Raw genomic sequence first — 21,214 nt, 5'->3', positions numbered from 1 at the left:
TTGGCTGTGGAGAAGGGAGGGGGCAGGAATCACCTGCCCCAGGCTGTCACAGGGGCTTGCTGCCCCCCTCCTGTGCTGGCTGTGGGGCAGGAGCACATCCCACTGTCAGCGTCAGTGCCTACTGTGACCGTGCCCTGCGGTACAACAGGAACAGGGCTCATTCCTGCATGGGGCAGGTGCCTGGTGCCATGCTGGTGGGGCGGTTGCAAGGGGAAAAGGCAGGCATGGGGTGTCCTACAGCTTCAATTCCCCTCGCCTCCCCCCTGAGAAGCTGTGGTGTGAGGCCGCCTGGTGCTGAGTAAATATCCCGGTGTCTGGATATCCTGCCAGGATGCTCTGTAATGCTGCAGACTCAGAAATACACTAGGTAAACAGGGCTGAGGTGGACCCTGCTGCCGCCCTAGAAGCCAACTTGGGGCTGCCCCACTCCCATGCTGCAGGGCAGGAACTCCTGGGACCCCAGGCTGCGAGGTGCAATGGCCAGCTCTGCACCCTGCTGCTCTTGGTGCCACCGTTGCTCCATGCATCCCCCAGCCCTCAGATTTCTTTCTCCCTTTTTCCCTGTCCCTCCACAGTTACTTCTCAGGTGCTGGAAGCAGGGATCGAGTAGGGACTGCTGAGCTGCCCTGTGCCCTCCTTCCATGTTTCCCCCAGGATGTCCCAAGGTTTTAGAGTCCAAGAACCACAGAGAGCTGGATGCACACTTATCTCAGACAAAATAATTTACTCTAGTGGGGTTAGGCCAGGGTGTGGGGTGCTGGAGAGCTGGGGCCATGCAGCTCAGGGCTTTCAGGAGCTGGGGTGGGCGGTCTGTGGGCACAGAGGGTGGGAGTATGGGAGCTGGGCAGAGGCATGGGGTCGGGGTCTGGGGTGCAGCTGAGGTCAAGCAGGGGTCTTATGGGCAGGTAGGGGACTCAGGAGGCTGCAAGGGTCCCGGGTGCAGATCAGGGCTTCCTTGAACACAGCCTGGGTGCAAAACTGGGGATGCAGAGCAGGGCGAGTGCAGGAGTCCTGGGACAGAGCCCTAGTGCTGCCCGGCCCCGTAGAGCAGGGGATGGTATAGGGGACAGGGGTAGGAAAACATGAACTTGACGGCGAACTTCATCTCCTTGTTGTGCTTCTGCCAGGGGTAGATGGCGAGGAGCAGCAGGCGGCTGCCAACCTTGCGCCCCAGCACCAGGAAGCTGCCGCTTAGGTTGGCGAGCTGGGGACAGGGGCAGGAGCCCGTGTTCCTCATGTGCAGCACCATCTTCTTGGTGTCCTTGCGCTTGAGGGGACCCAGCTTCAGCACCTTCTTCTTCTGGGCAGCCACCAGGCGCTTCTCCCCATTCTCCTCTATTACCTCCTTGATGCGCATCTTCACCACTGTGAAGTTAGCATGGACCCGGTGACCCCCCCACACGTTCTGCCTGTTCCCCCGAGATGTCCTCTCTCATGGTGCACCCCATCCCCTGCACATAGGGTCCAAGGGGGAGCGTCCTATCGGGCTGTCCCTGCATAGCAGAGCCCTTTATCCAACCTCCCCGGGCTGCTCTGGAGGTAGCTGGGGCTGCTGGGAGGCTGGGGGTTCAGGGCAGCACTCACCGAAATCACTGGAGCACATCTGCTGCATCATGCCATCCGCCTTGTGCTCCATCTCACACTGGGTGCAGATCTTGGGCACTGCAGGGTGAGAGCAGTCACTGTCACCAGACACTGATGGGGCTGTCACCTGCATCACCTTGGTAGGGACATGGCATGGGAGCAGCCCCTCTGTCCCTGGGAAGCTGTGCCAGGTGATGCAGGGACATTCAGCACCTAATGTTTAGGAGTTCCGGCAGCCACTTCCCAAGAGGGATGGGAAATGGGGGCCCTGCCTAACTGCCGATGCTTTGGGTTGAGGGCGGCAGCAGGGTGAAAGGTGACACAACCTGATCCTGACTCAAGGCTGCCTTTGGATGACATCCCTTCCCCAGCCCGAGGGGACCTGCAGGGGTGCGGGGACGGCACAGGTGCAGTGCTCAGGGCTGAATGCTCTTGGCTGTGATGGTACATAGTGAGAGGAAGGGGACGGCCCTGTGACAATCCGACGGTCCCACATTCACCCCCAGCACCCATCCCACTGCCGACCTGCTCACCTTGCCCTGGGGCAGCTCTGTGCATGCAGCTGGGTGCCCGGGGCCGTAGGAGGAGGGATGGGAGTTGCCCCAGGCTGCACGGGGATGCGTGCGCTACCCCATCCCATCGCGGTGCTTGTCCCACTTACCCGGTGGCGGGGTGGCCTGGTTGTTCCCAAACTGCACGGCGATGCAGAGGTCGTGGTCGGAAGGGAACTTGCCACAGTGCAGCATCTCGGGCCAGGGGAAGCCGTAGGACTCCATGACGGGCGCGCAGGCATCGCGCACCACCTCGCAGAGCGAGCGGCATGGGTAGATGGGGCGGTCGAGGCAGACAGGGGCGAAAAGAGAGCAGAGGAAGAGCTGCGTGTCGGCGTGGCACTGCTTGGCGAGCAGCGGCACCCAGCTGCTGGCCTGCTGCTTGGCCTCAGCCATGGACTCGTGCTCCAGCAGGTTGGGCAGCCGCATGCGCTTGTAGCCCACATCGTGGCACAGCTGCATGTCTGCCGGGATGTCGACACACTGCGGCTCCCGCCCGTAGAAGCGCCCGCGGGGCACGCTCTCCGGCTGCCAGCCATAGTAGTCGTAGTGCTGCCCTTCGCCTGGTGCCAATGCCAGTGCCAGCAGTGCCAGTGTCACCGTGCCCGTGGGGCCGCTCGCCCGCGGCATCGCCGTGCCTGCCGAGTGGGACGCACGGCCGCTGCCTGCTCCTCCGGCACCTCCCACGCTGCCCTTTCAAAGGAGCCCGCAGGCATCACCGGCAGCCAATCTGCTCTGGCTGCTGCCCCCCCCCCCTCAGCATGGCCCCCCCGGCCCCACGCCAGGCCGCCCGCTGTGCTCCCGCCCTCCCTCCCTCCCTCGCACTGCAGGGTGGGTGCACGGGGGTGCTCTGCATCCCTCTGGTGCCGTGCACTTGGGAAGGGACGGTGCATCTCACTACCCACCAACACTCCCATCCTGCCTGGGGGACAGGAGATGCTGGCTCCTACCCACTGTGCCCCCCTTAAGAGTATGGGTGTGAGGATAGCCCCGAGGCTGCATGGTACACTTGTGCCCAGTGCCACCTGCAGTCCCTGCTCTGTCTCTTGCCTCAGAGCTGGGTTTTGTGTCGCCCTGCATCGTCCTAGGGCACCCCAACTAGTTGCTCACCACTGAGATGGACTGAGAGAGCTGGGAGGGGACATTCAGGCCCTTTCCCTGGTGCCTGGGGCGTGGGAAGAACCAGAGCCTTCTTGAGACCTGCCCAGTCCACATTCCCTCTTCCCCTTGGAGACAGGCCAGGGGTGTCCGGATGAAGACCCCATTAGAAACCCATTTGTCTGCAGGGGTTATCTGGAGTACCCCCTCCCACTGCGGCGATCGATGTCCCGACCTGGTCAGCACACACATGCTGCCCCCAGCTCCTGCCTGCTGGATAAGGTGGCTCAGTTAATGGGCGACAGAGCAAACAGCCTGGTGTGGGCTGTGATAGCAGCTGCCCTTTGCCCTGGGCAGGGGGCAGGGACCACCTCCCCAGACCCATCAGGAGCCATCTGCCATGGGGCTGTGCAAAAACCTCACACACCAAGCTCATGCCTGAAGCCTGATTGTCCTGCCCGTGCACTGGATGTGTGGTGCCCAAGGATGCACGGTGCCAAAGGATGCTCAGAGCTCAGGGACACTTGGTGCCCAGAGATGCTCAGTGCTCAGGGATGCTCAGTGCTGTCCCAGGATCTGATCTCACCTCTCCTGGGCCAAGCCCCAGGGATGGCACTGCTAATGTATAACTGCCGGGGAGCACGATAAGATAGAGCCACCCGTTATCAGGACTGCCCGGTAGCAGGAGGGAGGCATTGGGCTGTCAGAGGAGCAGTGAAATTGCCTGGAGAAAAATGCTGATAGAAAATAGCTAACCCATGATGGATGAGCTGGGGCAGGGCAGCTCAGCTAATTGCAATGGGCTTATGCTGGGAAGGGGCCAAGGAGTGGGAGCTCTAGGGACAGGGATGGGGTGGTGGGGGCAGAGGGACCCTGCGGGATACTCATAAGGTCCCCAGGTGTGATGCTGAGTATGCCTCACCCTGAGCCCTGGCGGGTAGGGTCAAGGGAGTGAGGGGCTCCCTGCCAGCTGCTGGGCCCCTATCTGTCACGCTATCTTCATTAGAGCCACTGAGTCACTTCCTGGCAGCAGGGCTGGGGGCAGCAGTACATGCGTCCTTCTCCTGCCAGGTGTCCTGGGGCTGTGTCTCTGCCCTGGGGGGTCCCTTCTGCACTCCTCTTGCACTTGTTCCTATGTCCCCATCCAGCACCCACGCAGTGGGCTGGAGGACAGACACTTGTGCCTGTCACTCTATGCGGCCCAGCCACCAGCCCTGCCACCGCCTGTGTCACACTTCACGGCACTGAGACCAGGACTGGGACCATGGGGGCTGCCCCCTCTGCAGTGGAGACCTCGGGGATGGCCAGCCCTGGGGACACGGTAAGGGGACGTGCCCTGCGGGGGGCTGCTGCACTTTCCCATAGAAACAATGGCAGGGGCTGTGCAAGGGGCTGTAAGGCACAAGGGCTAACATTGGTGCAAGGCTCCGGCTCTGCTGCAGGAGGGGAAATCCTGCTGCTGTGGAAGTGGAGCACGGGCACAGTGCTGTGGTGCCCAGTCTCCCAGACCCTATTCTTGGCACTTCCAACAGCAGTGCCCGTATATTCCTTGCACCCAGTTTGCACCACAGTGAGGTGCAGGAGGAAGGAGAAGGCAGGAGGGGGGCACGATGGGGCCAAGCCACTGGGATTGCAGACCTCCAGGGCGGGCAGAAGGCAATGGTGACCACGCACTTGCCCTGCAGCCACACACACTCCCACTTGTCTCGCAGCCCCAGGAATGCAGCTGGCAGTGCTCCGGGCACAGCTGTGGGGCCGCAGCCACCCTGGCTTCCTCCCAGTCCCTCGGCAACTCTGCCCTGGCTCATAAATCCTGTGAACACACAGAGCCACTGTGTGCTGCCCGCCTGCCCCCAGCCCCATGCAGTGCAGGGATAGGGCACGGCCCATATGGGGACTTCTCTGTGTGAGGACGGCATCATGCATGGGGACATGGGGACCTCTTGGCAGTGCTGTTCCCCACACGCCATCAAGCAGTTCTATGAGGATGGCAGTGCGCTCACCTCAGGCTGTGGGCAATTTGGGGCAGTGTCCCATGGCCTGTGATGCCCATGGGGCAGAGGCAGTGCTGGGGTGCCCAGAGTTGGTGTGGGAAATGTCCTCTCATGCTGACACACGCACACCTGCTGTCTCCCAGGAAAGGTTATCAGCTCTTCCCCACCACGTCCCAAATGTCACCATTGTCCTCAATGGGGCAGTGAGCTCATTCTCCCCCCGCCATTAATTAAAGCCCCCCCAGCACTGTGTGAAGCAGCTGCCAGGGCTGGCACTGCCGTGCTCCCTTTGAAGCAGAGCTGCTGACAGTCCCTATGAGGAGGGGGCACAGGTCCCCTCCTGCTGCGTGAGGGCTGGACCCACGCTGGGACAGGGTTGCTAAGGGAGTGACAAACATGGACTGCGTGGGGCTGACCCTGGAGCGAGGGTTTCTTGCTCCTATTGGAGATGGAGCAGCATTAGGGTAGTGGGACTGGGGCATGTCTGTGGGACGACTCAGGTGTAGGGAATAATGAGAATAAAGGCAGCTCCTGCCACAGCCATGTGAGCAGTGCTTCTGCTGCCAGGGAACCTAAAAATAGCCCCCCAGGCTCAGCAGATGGAGAAGAGCCATCTGGTTACAGCTGGGAAGCCCATGATGGGGAGTCTGGCAGGGGGTCTGGCAGGGCCTGGGGGGGCTGGGGGCAGAGCAGTGGGGCCAGGGGCTTTGTGGGGGTGGGGAGCACTGTGGGAGCCCACAAGAAAGGCTCAGAACTGAGGCCCAAGGGGACGCCCAGTGTCACAGCTCCAGGGTACAGCCACCAGCTGTGGTCCCTTACCACCCAGCCCAGCTCCCAGGGGGGGAACACAGGCGGGCACAGCCCAGGGGATGCATGTGGGGGTGTCAGGGACAGTTGTGTCCCCCACAGCCGCTCTCGGCCCCTCTCCACTGCTTGGGAGAGTGAACCTCATCTCTCCACAGGCGAGACATTGCCATGGCAACTGGCACGGCCACTGCCAGGCAGGAGATGAGCGGTGACGCAGTGTGACATGCAGTGTGGGAAAGGGACATGGGTGTGGGGGCATCCTGGGACACACCTGGGTATGCACGTATGCCTGCAGGGATGCACGTATCCCCAGCTGTGGATATGCGCAACCCCAGATGCAGATCTGTGCATCCCCAGACGTGTGTGTGCACATTGCTGAGGCTCTGCACCCACCGCTTGTTGCTTTTTTTGCCGGTGTCTCTGCAGGTGCAGAGGAAGGGCTTGTTGCCCTTCCACCCTGCACGGGCCCTGTGCCACCACACATCACCCCCTCCCCTGCTGTGCCCTCTTCCTCTAGGGAGAACGTCTGTTTTCTCCCCGTTTGCCATTTCTCTGCCTCTAATTGAGCTGTCAATGGGCAGAGATAACAGGGAATCTGTTAGCGCTCCTCTCTGATGTCTGCCTGCGCTGTGCTCGCAGCACCCGCTCTGCAGCTGCAAATTCTGCACGAGAAGCACTCAGCCACCTACCCGGGCAGGGCGGGCTGCCAGCCCCACGCCCAGCCCCCCCAGTACCCCCGTGTCCTTCCCACGGCATGCAGCCCCCCGTTACCCCCGCGCCCTCCACGCCGCAGCACTCCCCGGGGAGCCACTTCCCAGCCACCCCCACAGCCGCCCCCGATCGGTCCGGCTCCCCCCGGGCTCGGTGCAGGCAGCAGCGGGCGCCCATCCCCGGGGCCGGGCGGCTGCGCACAAGTTGCGGCCGGGCCCGCCTCCGCCTCCGCCGCGCGGCTCAGCAGCACCGCGGACAGCGCCGGTGCCGCCCGCTCGGTTCTGCCCGGCTCGGTTCGGCACGGCCCGGCCCCGCCGCCGGCTCCCGTTCACCCGCGCGGCCCGACCCAGCGCAGCACGGCCCGGCCCGGGGCGCACGGAGCGTCATGGCCACGGAGGTGGGTGCGCGGGTGCCCGGGGCTGTGCGGGGTGGGGCTGGAGCCCTGCGGGGTCGGCACTCACGGAAGGGTCCTTGTGCATCCGCGGTGCCTGCGGTGGGGCTGGAGGGGTGTACGGTTGGGGTTGGGGTGGGGTGTCCTTGATGGAGAGGTCCGTGTGGGGCTGCGGTATGAGGGGTCTGACTCCCTCCCTTTGTCCCCTTCATCCTCCTCTCCATCCCTGCTCTGATCCAACACCTGGAGGCTGGAGTGGGTCCCAGCGCCTCGCAGGGTGCCAGGGTTATGCCATCCCAGCCCTTCCTGCTGCACAGCTGCTGCAGCCCCACAGCAGCAGTTCCTTGCTCCCCTTCTCCTGCCGGCATCATCCTGCTGAGGACCGAGGACCATCCCTGTGCCACCATCAGGCCTTGTCCCACTGTGGACAAATGGCCATGCTAGGGTCTGTGGGAATGGTACCACTTTTCATAGCCCCACAGTAGGACATGTGGGGACCTTCTTACCCCACCACCCCCAGACTGAATCCCCCCAGCTCACCCCACTGCCCCCCCCCAGGTACACAGCCTGCAGGAGCTGAGGCGCAGCGCGTCCCTGGCCACCAAGGTCTTTGTGCAGCGGGACTACAGTGATGGGACCACGTGCCAGTTCCAGACTAAGTTCCCCCCGGAGCTGGAGAGCCGGGTAGGATGCCTGGCAGCGTGCGTGGGGGTGCCCTATATTCAGAGTCCTATGGCATTTCCCTAAACAAAAGGAAGAGGGCATGGGGGACTATGTGGCCCTGAGCCAGCACTGGATTGCCGCCCTGGGCAGAGTATGTACCATCTCTCCTGGGGACTGGGGGCTCTGGTGAAGGCACAGAGCTCTTGGTGTAGGTGGGCAGTGGGCAGGGAGCAGCTGAGAAGGAGGAGAGGATTGGGTGGTCCCCAGGGTATCCCAGGGATGGGGATAGCTGCTGGCCAGGCGTCTCTTCATGGCAGCTTCTGCCCCAGATTGAGCGTCAGCTGTTCGAGGAGACCGTGAAAACTCTCAATGGGTTCTATGCTGAAGCAGAGAAGATCGGGGGCAGCTCATACCTGGAGGGGTGCCTGGCCTGTGCCACTGCCTACTTCATCTTCCTCTGCATGGAGACGCACTACGAGAAGGTGCCGATGCCCTGTGGAGGGCACGGGAAGTGGGGGGGCTGGGGAGGGCACCAGGGCCGGAGGGTGCTCAGTGCCCCCCTTGCACTCACAGGTCCTGAAGAAGATCTCCAAGTACATCCAGGAGCAGAATGAGAAGGTCTATGCACCACGGGGGCTGCTGCTCACCGACCCTCTGGAGCGTGGCATGAGAGTTGTATCCTCTGGGATAAGGGGGATGAGGGTGGGCGGACACCGGCAGCGGGCAGGGGGGCTGTGGCTGATGCATCCCACGGCTGCTCCTTAGCAGTACCCAGATCGAGATCTCCATCTATGAGGACCGGTGCAGCAGCGGCAGCTCCAGCAGCGGCAGCTCCAGCAGCAGCAGCAGCGGTGGGGGGGGGCGGTGACTGGCAGGGGGGGGTCCCTGCAGGGACGCGTACTGCCGGGACAGCCGCCTCTCTGAGATCCGCAGGCTGCACTACCAGAGCACCCGCTTCTGAGCCCAGGGCGAGTGGGAGGGAGCCTGGGGGCCATGTGTCCTCTGTGCCATGTGCCCCCTGCGGTGGCTCTGCCCCTGCCCAGACCCACTGCAGGCAGGGACCGCCGCTGGGGTGTCCCAGGTGCTTCCCACTGAACCAAACCAGTGCCAAAGGGCTCCCGCAGCCCCCCCTCGCCCCAAGTGAAAGAGCTCGCCCTGCAGTGCTCCAGCAGCACTGAAGACAGGGGGACATGGCCTCATGCCCCTGTATTACTTCATCTGCATGATGGTGCTGTGCGTTCGCCCCATGTGCTGCCCTAAAGGTTCTGGCTGCATCCTGCTCCCTGCCCTCCCGTGTGCCATCCCCAGCCAGCTCCCTGTGCCGGGCAGGGGGCACAGCTCCTCCTGCCCACACATCCCGCATGCATCCTCCCCCTCCCTGCAGCATACAGTGCCCCTGTGGTGCTGGGGGGCTGCAGGGGGTGTGTCTCCTGCTCACACCCCGCCCACGACCCCAAAGGTGCCAGCCCTGTAGAGCTGCCCTGATGCAGCACCCTTGGCTGCAGCACCCACACTCGCAACCTGTGGCAGGGGACCCCTGGGGGGAAAGAGATAAGAAGTGGGTCCCTGTGACATCCAGTACCTGGGAGGGAGCACCAGGGCCATGGAGGGAGGACCCGGCCCCACAGGAGGGTGGGGAGTGACCCCAGCTCTGGTGTTCCCCAAGGGGCACCCTGCATGGAGACTGATGGAGACTTTCAATAAACCTCATGCTTCGGCCCTGCCAGCTGCCCTGCCTCCTCCTGCATTGGGGCTGTGGTGGGGCTGGGCACCCCAGTGCAATGGGTGCCATAGGACTGGCCCCATATGGAAAATGAGCATAGGACAATAAGGAGGAGGCACAGTGCAGTGCATGCCCTGTGGGACATGCAGAGAAAGTGGGACAGGGATGGGCTTACTCACATGGCACAGCTGGCACAGGGGCTGTGCCCGGGGGGGTGTCCAGGGCAAAATAGTGGCTCCCATCCTTCTGGAAACCTAAGTTCAGCCCAGCCGGCAAATAGACAGTGTATAGTTTATTGGGAGGGTTCTCCAGGAGATGGGCTGGAAGACTGAGCAGGGTCCAACTCCAAACAGCAGGGTCAAGAAGTTAAAAAACAAACTGGGACGACTTTCCCCTGCTTGGCTGGGGGGAGCCTCCTCTGCTGGGGGTACCCCCCCCCCAGGGAAGAGGGGACTGGCGAAGCACACGTGGCTCAGGCCAAACCAGCAGGCACATGGCACGGGATCGAGGCGACGGAGCCAGAGATGTGGGGGGAGCACTGGGGCTTCAGTCCCGGGCTGCAGTGTGAGGACGGTGCTGTGGTCCCTTGCCCGTCCAGGGCAGTTCCACATGGGGAGAGAGAAAAAGAGACGGGCAGAGGCTGGCCGCTCCTTCGCCAAGGCTGCTTGGGTGTTACAGGCAGGGTTAAAGTGCATAGAGGCAAAGGCAGAGTCCGAAGCCCAGAGAGAGGAGAACACCTTGGGGGGCCCAAGGCCAGCTCCCGGTGGAGGGGTATCCCCCAAAAAAGGCCACCTGAGCTGCATGGAGAACAAGAAAAGGAGCGGGAAAGAAAGAGAGTTGGGTGGTCAGCAGCAAGTGGACCAGCAGGAATGGAGGCAGGTGGCTGTGGGGCTGGGGTATAGGCAACCGCTGGAGGGTGCAAGGGTGACTGTTCCTGGATGGGTACATCACCATCCCAAGGTGCTGCTCCAGTGTATCCCCACCATCACTCACCCACACATGCTGTGCCATCCTCATTGGGCTCGAAGCCACGGGCGCAGCGCTTGTTGCTGCGGCAGCGGTACCCGCCATAGGTGTTGATGCAGATGGGCTTCTCCCGGGGGCAGACAAAGGGGAACTCAGCACACTCGTTGGTGTCTGTGGGCAGAGGGGACGGGTGTGATGTGGCCAGGCTGGGAACTGCCAGTGGTGTGCCCCGGCTTGTTCTGTGCGGAAGCGTGGATGTGGCCATGCACAAGCGGTGCACTGCCACAGCTGAGCACTACAATGGCCCCACTTCTGCAGCGTCACTTGTGTCAGCCATGCAGCCCCCGCCCCCTCCAGAGCCCAGGCTCCCAGAGCACATGCCCAACAGCCATATTCTGGGTTTCAGCCATGCCTGTGTCTGCACTCACCTACGCAGCGTCCGTTCTCGTGCTGGGAGAATCCCTGCCCGCACTGCGTTTGGGGAGAAGCAGACACTGGGATGGGGCAGCCCCAAGGCAGCAGAGCTCAGCCCCCCATTCCTGTCCCCTAACCACTCCCCGTGGGCCCTCACCTCCAGCAGGGTGGGCGCTGGTGGCTTCTCTGTGTCTCGGGGATAGGGGACCTCCAGGACGGAGTTGGTCTCGCTGCTGGTCACCGCTTGCACCAGGACGCGGCCGTCGGGCCACGTCACCTCCAGGCTGGTGGCTTCATCACGCCCTGCGGGCAGGCAGCCTGTCACTGGGTGCTGGGGGAGGGCTGGGGGGCTAGCAGCCTCTTGCCCCCACCCCGGGGCTTACCCAGTCCAAAGTGTGCTACGGGCTCCATCTCACACAGGTACCCTGAGCCACCATCGATGATGCGCATGTGGGCACCGCTGCGCCGTGTGAACAGCACCACCTTGGCCCCTCGCGCAAAGGCCCCAAAGCGGGTGCGTGGCACGACCCGCAGCCAGTTGTTGCCAACACCCTGCAGCAGAGGGAAGAGAGGCTGAGCTGGGGGGGACACAGGGACCGAGACACCTAGAGGAGCCCCTTTGCTCACCTGGGTGCTCTTGAAGATGGAGAGTGGCTGTGCCATGGACTCGCCGTGGGATAGGATCAGATCCAGCATTCCATCGCCATCAAAATCTGTCACCGCACCCCCTGTGCGCACAGCAACGGGTCACGGGCCTGGCTCTCATGGTGATGGCAGCACCCTGGCGATGCTGCACCACCCTCAGCATGGGCCAGCCCTGCCCTGCAGCACCCACCAGTGCCCCGTCCCTCGGGCTCCAGCGCATCCCCCGGGTTCAGCTCTTCTACGATGGGGTCTGAGTGCTCCCTGCGGATGAGCCTGTCGAGCATAGGCAGGGTATCAGTGCCAGCCCTCGTGTCGCCATGACCCCCAGCGGGTCTCCACCTTGGAGCAGCCTGACAGAGAGGTGACACCCAGAGGGGACAGGGCCGTGTGGGGTGGCTTGTGACTGGACATGCACATCTCATCCCTGCTCCATGGAGGAATGACAGGGATGTCACAAGGGCATGGATCTGAGCTGCAGAGCAGCAGCGCCATCTCCAAGCACTGCCACAACCCCTGGGGGCTCCCAGCTCCCCCCCAAACCGCCGCCTTCCACCCGCCTGCTATGCCAACACGGCGAGGGGGTGCCGCAGAGCAGTGGTGAGGAATTGATCCCCACAATTAGCTGCAGCAGGGAACAAGCTTCCACACAGCTGTGATCAGCAGCATGGGGACCCCAGGGGCTGCTGCAGGCACAGCCACAGGGCTGGTAATGACATAGGGAAGGGTTCAGGCATGGCTCCTTGATGAGCAGAGTCGGAGTGCTGGCTCCGCACGTGGCACCAATGGAGAGGAGCACGGTGAGGGCTGCTTGGCTCCCGTTGTGGGGCATGGCACCCCAGCCCTACCGGAACAGGCGGTTAGCAGAGGAGCCACGGTAGGCAATGTTGTTGAAGAAGACCTCCAGCTCCTGGTCATTGTCAAAGTCGGCAGCGATGACAGTGCGGACGGGGGATGGCATGGAGAACTTGGGTGTGGCGATGTCCTGTGTGAGAGATGGGTATGGGCTGGTGATGCGAGGACACCGCTCCTTGGTTCCCATCCCCACTGGGAACCAGAGCTCAAAGCCAAACTGGAGCTTAGCACCAAAGCTGGTGGTTGGGGATGTCCCAGCCCCAGCCCTCACCCGAAATCGGACGCGCCCAGGGACCCCTGCCTGCAGGTAGAGGCGGTGCGGCCCATTCCAGTTGCCATAGACGATGTCCACGCGGCCATCGCGGTTGAAGTCAGCCAATGCCACTCCACGCCCGTGTTGGTAGGGGTCATCCAGCCCTGCGAGCAGCAAGGGGACAGGGAGACGGAACCCTCGATCCTGGGGCATCTCCCCAGGACACCTCCTGGGACACGGCCCCCTGGCCCCCACATGGACCTCTCCATACTGCATCCTTGCATCATGGATGTCCCTCCTGTGGTCAATGGGGCTGTCAGTCCCTACGGTCCCCCCCAGCACTGTGCTCAGCTCATTTGGTGTCACTTCCTCCCCCCCCCCACCCCCCTCCATCCACCCTCAACTCACCCACCACAGCTGCCACGTCGCGGTATGTCCCATCCCCACGGTTGTGGAAGAGAAAGTTGGGGCTGTTCTCATTCCCACAGAAGATGTCAGAAGCACTGTCACTCAAGATGGGGCCAACAGCCACACCACGGCCCCCTGGGGACAGCAGCCATTGGTAAGGTTGTCCCCTGCTCTGAGGGCTGCATGTCTCTGCATCACTTCCAGTGCTCCCAAGACCCCCTCCTCTCCCTCCCTCCTCCTTCACTCCCTCTCATCAGGAGCTAATTGAGGCTGGCAGCCGCTTGTGTCACATCCAACCTAATCACTGCCATCGCCATGGTGACAACACTCCTAATTAGCAAGAATTTACCACCACGGAGACGGGGCACGTGGCGGTCCCCCATGGTGGCTGGCATGCACCCTGCATCCCCAGGCCCTAAGGATGCTGCCGGGGGACCAGCAGGGTGACAGCGGGGTCCTGCTGGGGGGGTGCCACACGCAGTGGGGTGGCCACTAGGTGGGGCAGTCAGGCAGGCAATGTATGGCACCTGCGTAGGTCATGGCACAGGTCACTGACGCTCAAGTCCTCTCCATACCTGTGTACTTGCTGACACCAGCCTGGGCAGCCACGTCCACCAGCACTACGATGCCACGGGCAGGGTCACTAGCAGCCACGTCCATCTCCAGCAGGGCGTGCGGGCCCACCTTGCCGCTGGCGTAGTTGGCGATGTAGATGGAGTACCTGCCCGAGCCCTGCGGCCAGCAGCACCGCCTCAGCTCCCTGTGCCTCCACCTCAGCCCGTGGGGTTGGGTTTGGCCTCCATCCTCCCCACTGTTGGGTTCCCTAGTGCCTATAGCCAAGAGCACCCTGCGCTGGGGACGGCCGTGCCGCCCCACTGGGATGTGTCCCATCACCTCCACCGTCCCCAAGCTCAGTGCTGGCGCTCGGTTCATGCCACGCTCCCTGCTGTGACAGGTGCCCCCCCATCCCCACCGCCCCCCTTGTCCCGTGCAGCAGCTGGGCCCTGATTTAGCGATAATCATTGGGAAACAAACTGCTGGGGGAGGAGGAAGAAGAAAGAGCAGGTGACAGGGACATAAATCACCTCGACAGGCGCGTTTATCAGCCAGCGGCAACCGTGTGGACGGATGCCCGGAGCCCTGATGGCCGGGGGGGGCCGTGAGCCCTGACAGCCGCCAACCGCCTGCTGGGGGCACCCCCAGCCCCAGTGGAGTGGGACGTGGCCGGTGTCTGGGTGAGGGGCTGCCCCACACCTTGCCCACTCACCGTGCGGTCCACGCAGGCGACGGAGCGCCCGGCGAAGCGGCTGGCCACGTCACGGTTCACTTCGTCGCTCAGCAGGTCCTCCCAGCGCCCGTTGCGGAGCTTGAAGAGCTTATCCGTGTAGGTGGCCATGCCTATGGGATGTGGTCAGGGGCTGCCACAACCATCTTCCCCCCATGCTCGACCCAATGGGACATGACCCTTGCCCTGCCCCCCCAGCAGTTGCCACCAGCAGAGTTCCCATAACCCGCAAGTGCCACCGGGAGACACATGGAAGAATCAACTCATTAAGTTAAAATGTGTCCCAATGGGGAGCAGCCTGTGGAGGCAAAAATCAGCACAGTGCCAGGCACAGGCGGCGAGCTGTGCTGCTGTGATAGTGCCATCGCCTGATTTAGGGATGGGCACACAGACAGTCACTGCCAGCCCTGGTAAGTGAGGAATGAAAACACACCTGCAGCAGCGGGACCGGGCAGAGCTGGGATGGAGCAGGGATATGGGGAGCTTTGGAGATGCCTTGGGGCACAGGTGTCCCCTCCCCAAGGCTCGTGTGCCCAGGAGCTGTGGCAGCGCAGGATGAGACTATGGCTTAGTACAAAGTTCAGGGGGGGGCATCATGGGGGTCAGCACGCGTGGGTATGCGCACATCCCGGTGGCACGGCAGTCCCAATGGTGATGGGACACCGCCATCCCCCTCGGGGTGCCATGGGGAGGGCGGCTGGTAGTGCTGACTCAGCATCTGGCTGGGCTCAGCGTCCCGCCTGCGCTGCCATCAATCAATGGAGCCACTCAACTGGGAAATTAACTCCAGCCCGCACACATCCCTCACGCGCCGAAGGTCGCGGGCAGCCGTGCCAGGGCCCCCCCCGTGCCTGGAGCTCACCGGAGAAGGCGTTGTTGGTGTTGAGGAAGTAGATTTCCTCACGGCCATCCCCGTCGATGTCACACGCTGTCACGCCGATGGCATTGCCCGGCCGGTCCCGCAGCGCATAGTAAGGGGAGCTGCGCTCGTCCTCTGCCACGTTGACCAGCCGGCCCCGCGCCTTGTCATATTTGAGCACCAGGTTGGGGCCGTTGTATCTGTAGGCACAAACACGTGGATCCTGGAGTTAGGAATGGCATGACAGCCCCTGCCCCATCCCCTCATGCAGGCGGCCGTGCACTGCACCAAGCAGGACCTGGGCACCAGCAGCTTGAGGGGCACAGCAAAGACATGCATGGTATGGTGGCCAAGGATCTTCTGCCTCCCTCTGCCCCCAGCTGTGGGGCTGGCTGTCACAGGGAGGGCTCAGCCTGGCATCGCACATCAGCCCAGCCTGGGCACCCCGGGTAGCATCAGGGCAGGATGGGGCAGGTTCCCTGCTTGCAACCCTTTTCCAGGGCAGGGAAGGCAGCATGCAAGGCAAATCCGCTCAGCACACTGTGCCCCACAGCCTCCCCGCCTGTTCCTGCCCCATGCACCGGTAAACAAGTTACACAATGGGCACCGTGCTGCTTACAAAACCACTCCTGGCTGCTTGGCTCAGTCCTGCTGAGCGCAGTGACCCGGGCCCCGCTGGGTACCCCTGGCTGCTCAGGCTTGCTGCACTTTTGGGCAGACACCCCACATCCACGCCCCATACATCAAGCACGATGCCAGCCCATGCTGAGCTCACAGGGTGAGATACTCCCTTCCAGGTGAGGACACATGCAAGCCTCCCTCATGGATGAGCATGCTATGCCACTGGCTCACAGCCATGCCAGGAGCCCGTGCCACTGTCTCTGTTGTCCCCAGCCAGGGCAGGACCTGCCAGCAGCAGCTGCTCCGTGTCCAGCCCTGCTCGGGTGCTGGGGCAGCGCAGCACACGGCTCCTGCATCGCTGGCTCCTGCCAGCCCTTCCGAGCCATCACACCCATACAGGGCTATAAAAAACCTCCAGCCAATTAAGTGAATCTCCGGAGAGCACTGAGTCCTGTCAGCGGAGCCGAGCCGGCTCAGGCTTGAGCTGCCTCTGTGCTGAGGGGTGGGACCCAGCCGCCGGGCAGCTGCCAGCATCCCACAGCAAGGGGACCCAGACCCAGAGTAGCGTCCCCTTGCAGGTGGCATGCTGGCATTGCCACTGCACACCTCCTCCTAGATGGAGGGATGGGAACATTAGTGATGTGCCCCAGCAGAGCAGTGGGACCAACTGCCTGCAGCTGGGAGTTCAGCTGGGCACCACGTGTGCTTTCTGGAGAAAACAGTGAGTTTGGAAAGGCTGCCAGCCCTGGGACACAGGGCTGCGAGGAGCTCCTGGCACTGCAGGGCCACCATGTATTACTGTCCCCAGGGCCGTCCCTACTCACCCTGCCACCACAATCTCGAAGTTGCCGTCAGCATCCAGGTCGGTGACAGCCACGCCATAGTTGAGCTGTGTTGGGTTGCTGTCATAGTCAGGCGGGAGCAGTCGGTGGGTGACGGCGGTGAACATGGGCTCACTGCGCTGGGAGCCCTCACTGAGCCAGGCCAGAGACAGCAGGCACAGCACCAGCATCCTGGGCACCTGGGACAGACCTGCAGCCCCTCAGCTCTGCTGTCTGCACCACCAAGACCCCACTCCACGGAGCCCGAGCATCATCCCCTCACGAGCTGTTCTTCCTCCACCACTTACCACCCACCCCACACAGTACCCCACAACCCTTCAATTCTCCAGGCACGAGACTTCAGGCACTGCCGTGCAGCTCCAGCATGCCTTAGTTTCCCCATCCTGCCATTGCTGTTTCTCCTGGGGACTCTGTGGGGGGAGTACCTGCCCAGCTGGATGGGAGGGCGGACGGGTTGTCTGCACAGGGCTGCAGCCCTGGGAAGGTGACGGGAGACTGGGAGGAGAGGCTCAATTAACCTGGACTGCGGAGGACTGTGGCTGCCAGCACTGCTGGCAAGGCTGCGGTGCTTTGGAGCTGGCTCTGACCCGGCTTTAGCGTGGGTGACAAGTGAGGTGGCACTCAGGACAGCTGCACTCACTGTGGGCTGGGCAGTCCTCTCCAGAAGAGAAAAGCCCAGCAGCAGCAGCAAGCTGCATGGCACCAGCTGTGAGCAAGGCCCTGTGTGCCAGTGCTCCGGCTGCAAGCAAGAGCAGCCATCCCTGCTCCCACAGTCTGGAGGAAAGGCTGGGATGCCCAGCAAGGGACACTGCTCTGTGTGGCCATGACAGAGCTATTCCAAATTCTTTAGGAGCATCCCCCAAAAGACCAGCAGTGGGGAAAGGTGACTAGTCTCACTGTCAGCCTGTTCTCATGCCATGGGCCCTGTGTGGCTAGCTTGGAGAGGGGAAGATGCCCAGTTCTTGGATCTCGGTAGACTGTCACTACCAGCCTGCTGCTGCCTTCCTGGGGAGGGAGAAGGCCCCAAGGATCTTAACACCCCAAGGTTTATCTGGGAAGCGTGGGGACAAGGCACAGGGCAGCTGCCCATGCACAGAGGCATGAGCACAGTGTTGCCCTCTGATTCCCCAGCCCCTATCTCTGTCCCCAGCCAGCATGGTGCAGCATTCCCTTGCCTGGTGCCCCTCTGTGGAATAGCCCCATTGATGGCATGGGGACAGTTTCCCTTCCAGCTCCCACTCTCTGCAGCTTGGCCCATTCCCCAGGCACACCCCCACTCCATCCAGCTGCAGCCGGAATCCCTCCAAGCTGGATGAAGCTTTTCCAGGAGGAAACAATGTTCCTGATTGGAAACAAAGGGCTCTTCCCCACAGATCCGGTTCTGGGTGCCATGGTGGGGGCTGCCCGGCCCAGAGCCAGGCTGTTTTGGGAAAAGGGAGGGAGCTCCAGGCTCAATGTGCTGGATGCAAGAGGCCCTGTGGCTTCCAGCACAGCACAAGGATGTTTAAGGTGACAGGGTCTTGCATGTATGGCTATGGCAGAGCTCAGCCCTCTCCTGTCCCAGAAGAGCCACATCCCAGCTCGTGTCTTAGCATCCAGTGGCAAGGTCAGTCCAGGTGCTGCAGTCACACTGGGGCTCCTGCTCAGCATGGCTAAGCCTGGTGGCATAGAGCTGAGGTGGTAAGAAGAGACAGAGGGAGGATGGGAACAAGGCAGGGATGCCATGGGTGCCCAAGCAGGGCACAACTGGGCAATGAAGGAACACAGTGCTGGCGCATCAGCTGCTGCCTGGCACTGCCATCTCCATGCAAGGCTGCTGCCAGAAGTACCCTGAGGGGAGAACAGGATGGGGTGAGGGCAACGCCAGGGTGCACGAACCTGGGAAGGTCACACCCCACAGACCTGTTACTGCAGGTAGGGAGATGCTGCCCCAGGGCTCCTCACGTACATAGCTGTGGTCCCCAGCACACATCACAGGGAGATGGGAGTTGGCCATTTACACAGCCGCCCCGTCCCCGTGACATCGCTGCCGCCATGATGTTTGTCCCCAGCATCATGCGTCACCACTGCGGCAACATCCCATCCTGGGCCACATCCCATCCCAGACCAGCGCCGCCATAACATCGTGTGACATTGTGCAGCAGAAACCCCACCACACCCTAAAGCCACCTCAGAGCAGTGACAGCACGGTAACGTCACAGCACCACATGACATCACGCTGCATGTGTCCCAGTGACACCATATCCCCCTTCCTGTCACTCCCAGGCCACCACAGCCATACCTGCCAGGGTAGAGGCATCCTGCACTCAGCCTCCTCTGTCCCAGAGGGGCTGTGGTGTCCCAGGAATGCCAGAGCCCCAAGCAGCCCTGACCCTGCAATGCCTCTGCTCTGGCCAAAGCCACAAGCCCTGGTCCCACTGCTGTGGGCTCAACGCTGTGCACCTCACACCCTTCACACAGGCCCTGGTCCCTGTGTGCATCCCACCATAGATGCTCCCAACAGGCTTCCTGCCTGCAGCTCCCATGCAGAGATGGTCCCTGTTCCCTCCCATGCAGGACAGCTCAGCACCGGACCCGGCACGCTGGGGCTCAGCCAGCAGCAGCTCATGCAGTATGGAGACAAGCAGTCACCTTATCTCCAAGCTCAGTCCGAAGGGACATCGGGTCCTTGGGGGGGCTCAGCCGCGGCGCCTCGCAGCCAGCCCCTTCCTGCACAGGTGGAGGGGCAGAGAGACCCCTCCAGCCCCACACTGACCAAATGGGGACGTCCCCAAAGAGAAGAGCTGCCCCTTCCCCCCCCGTTGCTCATCACCACCCCAACATCCCCGTGAGTGCTCCCCTACTTCCAGCCCCCCTCCAAACTCCCACTCCCAGGCAGCACCTCTATCCCCCCCCCCCCCCCCCCCATCCCATCCCCAACTCCGCCGCCCCCTTCCCGCCCCTCCCCACTTCCCAACTTCCCGCACCCACCCCCGACTCCCCGGCAAAGTTGGCGGCGGGGCGGAGGCGCGGGGCCCTCTCCCTACTCACGGGCGCGGGGGGTTGCCCGGTGCCCCCGCGGCGGCGGTAGCGGGGGGAGCGCATCCCGCAGCGCCCGCCTCGCCGCTTGCCGCCCGCCGCCCGCCGCCCGCCTCCCGGTTCCGCGCCGCCCGACTCCCGACGGCTCCGGCCGCCCGTGCGGGGTTTATGTAGCGCTGGGCGGCCGCGGCAGCGCCAATGAGCGGGGCGAGGGGTGCCGCTGCCAATGGAGAGCGGGGAGGTGGGGCTGTGCGCAGCTGATTTACTGCCCGAAATTGCAGTGGAAGCACGGCCGGGCAGCGCCGGGTGATACGGAGCCAAAATATGATGGGGGGACCCGCTGAGGCATGTGGCGGGAGAGTGGCTCGTAACCTTCACGGGGCGCTGGGTCGTTCTGTCCCACCGTGTCCCGCACTGTCCCGCACTGCCAGGCCGTCCCCAAAAGCTTTGTGACCATGGGGTCCCAGCAGCGCTACCCAGGAGCTGGAGCTGGGCGGTAGGGATTGGAATCCTGGCTACAGCCTTGCAGCGACCCGGGGGCACTTTCCCCCACGCTCATTTCCCCCCTCAGTGATTTTCAACCGGAACACAGCAGGATTTGCTCCCCACTGACTGCAATGATGCACAGAGCTGCCCCATCCCAGCTGCTTTGCTCAGCAAAGCAATGCAACTGTGGGCATGGAGAGATGTCAGCCCCCAAAGCTGTGAGGAAGGGCTCAGGACCATCCCCATGCCATCCCCTGCATGGCCCTGGGTGCAGGGCACTTGCTTCACTGCTGGGGACCCGGGGGCTGGTTGCACAAGGCACTGCCATACCAAACCTTGCAGCTACTGGATGCTGCATGCATGCATGCTGGGCTCGCGTGCAGTCCCCTGCCTTCCCATAGTGTCTGCTGCAGGGCTGGGCACAGGGCTCCCCGTGAGGCCGTGGTGGCACGGGGATGGTGCTGGCAGGGCACCGGTTAGGTCACCCCAGCAGAACACGTCTATAGGAACCCGGCACGAAGCCTGGGGCTGCAGTCACCTCATTGCACCGGGTGGCAGCAGGAGCCCGCGCCGTGATGGGCTGTGCCGAGTGGCTGATCTCCTGCCCTGCTGAAACCTTTATTTCTCATTCAAACGTGTCTGGCTTCAGCTCCTGCCTGTTTCTCGCAGTTCTCCTCTCTCTGCCGGATTGGAGAGCTCTCGGTTCCAGTGATTGTTTCCCACAGTGCTGCTGCCACGTGACCACCAAGTACCCCTGTACACTCCATTTCCGATGACCCCTCTTGCAGTGCGGCTGAGCACTGGGCGTGGAATCCACTGTGGGTTCCTGCTCCCCATGCTGGGCTGGCCATGCCTGGCCCCCACCGGTTCTGGGAGTGAACAGGGGACACGGCAGCACCCAGGCTCTTTTGGGAGCTGCGGAGGGTGGGCACGGCCCTGCTGGGGTATACACGTGCGGATGATGGAGGTGCATGGAGACTGGCTGTGCGTCGCACGGCCCTGCGCTGGGGACCGGTGGTGGCGGCGACGGGGACAATGGACAG

The 21,214-nt window shown here is 62.9% G+C and overlaps 3 protein-coding genes across 8 annotated transcripts; 1 reads left to right on the top strand and 2 right to left on the bottom strand.

The window, feature by feature from the left end:
* Positions 1-704: 704 nt before the first annotated feature.
* Positions 705-2,802, bottom strand: SFRP5 (secreted frizzled related protein 5). The gene is made up of 3 exons (NM_001318447.2): positions 2,246-2,802; positions 1,585-1,662; positions 705-1,365 (listed from the first exon to the last, which is right to left on the bottom strand). The coding sequence occupies exons 1-3, from the start codon at positions 2,763-2,765 to the stop codon at positions 1,025-1,027; spliced, it is 939 nt and encodes a 312-aa protein (NP_001305376.2). The 5' UTR covers positions 2,766-2,802; the 3' UTR covers positions 705-1,024.
* A 1,634-nt stretch (positions 2,803-4,436) lies between these two features.
* Positions 4,437-9,525, top strand: GOLGA7B (golgin A7 family member B). Of its 2 annotated transcripts, none has more exons than XM_015288798.4 (5): positions 4,437-4,554; positions 7,695-7,820; positions 8,129-8,281; positions 8,373-8,474; positions 8,575-9,525. In XM_015288798.4, exons 1-5 carry the CDS (start codon positions 4,498-4,500, stop codon positions 8,665-8,667), a joined length of 531 nt encoding a protein of 176 aa, XP_015144284.2. In that variant the 5' UTR covers positions 4,437-4,497; the 3' UTR covers positions 8,668-9,525. The 2 variants fall into 2 exon arrangements, with proteins under 2 accessions (XP_015144284.2, XP_421706.5); XM_421706.8 differs by lacking the exon at positions 4,437-4,554 and adding an exon at positions 6,962-7,142.
* A 274-nt stretch (positions 9,526-9,799) lies between these two features.
* On the bottom strand, positions 9,800-19,828 carry CRTAC1 (cartilage acidic protein 1). Of its 5 annotated transcripts, none has more exons than NM_001080211.2 (15): positions 19,638-19,828; positions 16,650-16,846; positions 15,208-15,404; positions 14,328-14,458; positions 13,636-13,792; positions 13,061-13,195; positions 12,671-12,816; positions 12,393-12,529; positions 11,738-11,820; positions 11,530-11,630; positions 11,286-11,454; positions 11,060-11,205; positions 10,917-10,959; positions 10,516-10,659; positions 9,800-10,319 (listed from the first exon to the last, which is right to left on the bottom strand). In NM_001080211.2, exons 1-15 carry the CDS (start codon positions 19,749-19,751, stop codon positions 10,207-10,209), a joined length of 2,013 nt encoding a protein of 670 aa, NP_001073680.2. In that variant the 5' UTR covers positions 19,752-19,828; the 3' UTR covers positions 9,800-10,206. The 5 variants fall into 5 exon arrangements, with proteins under 5 accessions (NP_001073680.2, XP_040558414.1, XP_015144177.2 ...); XM_040702480.2 differs by having other exon boundaries at positions 9,800-10,127; XM_015288691.4 differs by having other exon boundaries at positions 9,800-10,098.
* Positions 19,829-21,214: the final 1,386 nt, after the last annotated feature.

The sequence above is a fragment of the Gallus gallus genome, chromosome 6 (genome assembly GCF_016699485.2).
Source record: "Gallus gallus isolate bGalGal1 chromosome 6, bGalGal1.mat.broiler.GRCg7b, whole genome shotgun sequence".
Taxonomy (NCBI): domain Eukaryota; kingdom Metazoa; phylum Chordata; class Aves; order Galliformes; family Phasianidae; genus Gallus; species Gallus gallus.
The sequence above is the reverse complement of the archived record's forward strand: the minus strand, read 5'-3'. Positions and strand labels throughout refer to the sequence as shown.

What these genes read in the sequence shown, in the direction of transcription:
- SFRP5 (NM_001318447.2), bottom strand. Translation starts at nt 2,765, where the DNA reads ATGCCGCGGGCGAGCGGCCCCACGGGCACGGTGACACTGGCACTGCTG. An exon ending in CCAGGCCACCCCGCCACCGG is followed by an intron (nt 1,663 to 2,245) that starts GTAAGTGGGACA and finishes CTCACCCTGCAG; the next exon opens with TGCCCAAGATCTGCACCCAG. An exon ending in GATGTGCTCCAGTGATTTCG is followed by an intron (nt 1,366 to 1,584) that starts GTGAGTGCTGCC and finishes CTAACTTCACAG; the next exon opens with TGGTGAAGATGCGCATCAAG.
- GOLGA7B (XM_015288798.4), top strand. Translation starts at nt 4,498, where the DNA reads ATGGGGGCTGCCCCCTCTGCAGTGGAGACCTCGGGGATGGCCAGCCCT. An exon ending in TGGCCAGCCCTGGGGACACG is followed by an intron (nt 4,555 to 7,694) that starts GTAAGGGGACGT and finishes GCCCCCCCCCAG; the next exon opens with GTACACAGCCTGCAGGAGCT. An exon ending in TGGAGACGCACTACGAGAAG is followed by an intron (nt 8,282 to 8,372) that starts GTGCCGATGCCC and finishes TTGCACTCACAG; the next exon opens with GTCCTGAAGAAGATCTCCAA.
- CRTAC1 (NM_001080211.2), bottom strand. Translation starts at nt 19,751, where the DNA reads ATGCGCTCCCCCCGCTACCGCCGCCGCGGGGGCACCGGGCAACCCCCC. An exon ending in TCGCCTGCGTGGACCGCACG is followed by an intron (nt 13,793 to 14,327) that starts GTGAGTGGGCAA and finishes TGCTGGCCGCAG; the next exon opens with GGCTCGGGCAGGTACTCCAT. An exon ending in CGAGAACGGACGCTGCGTAG is followed by an intron (nt 10,660 to 10,916) that starts GTGAGTGCAGAC and finishes CTCTGCCCACAG; the next exon opens with ACACCAACGAGTGTGCTGAG.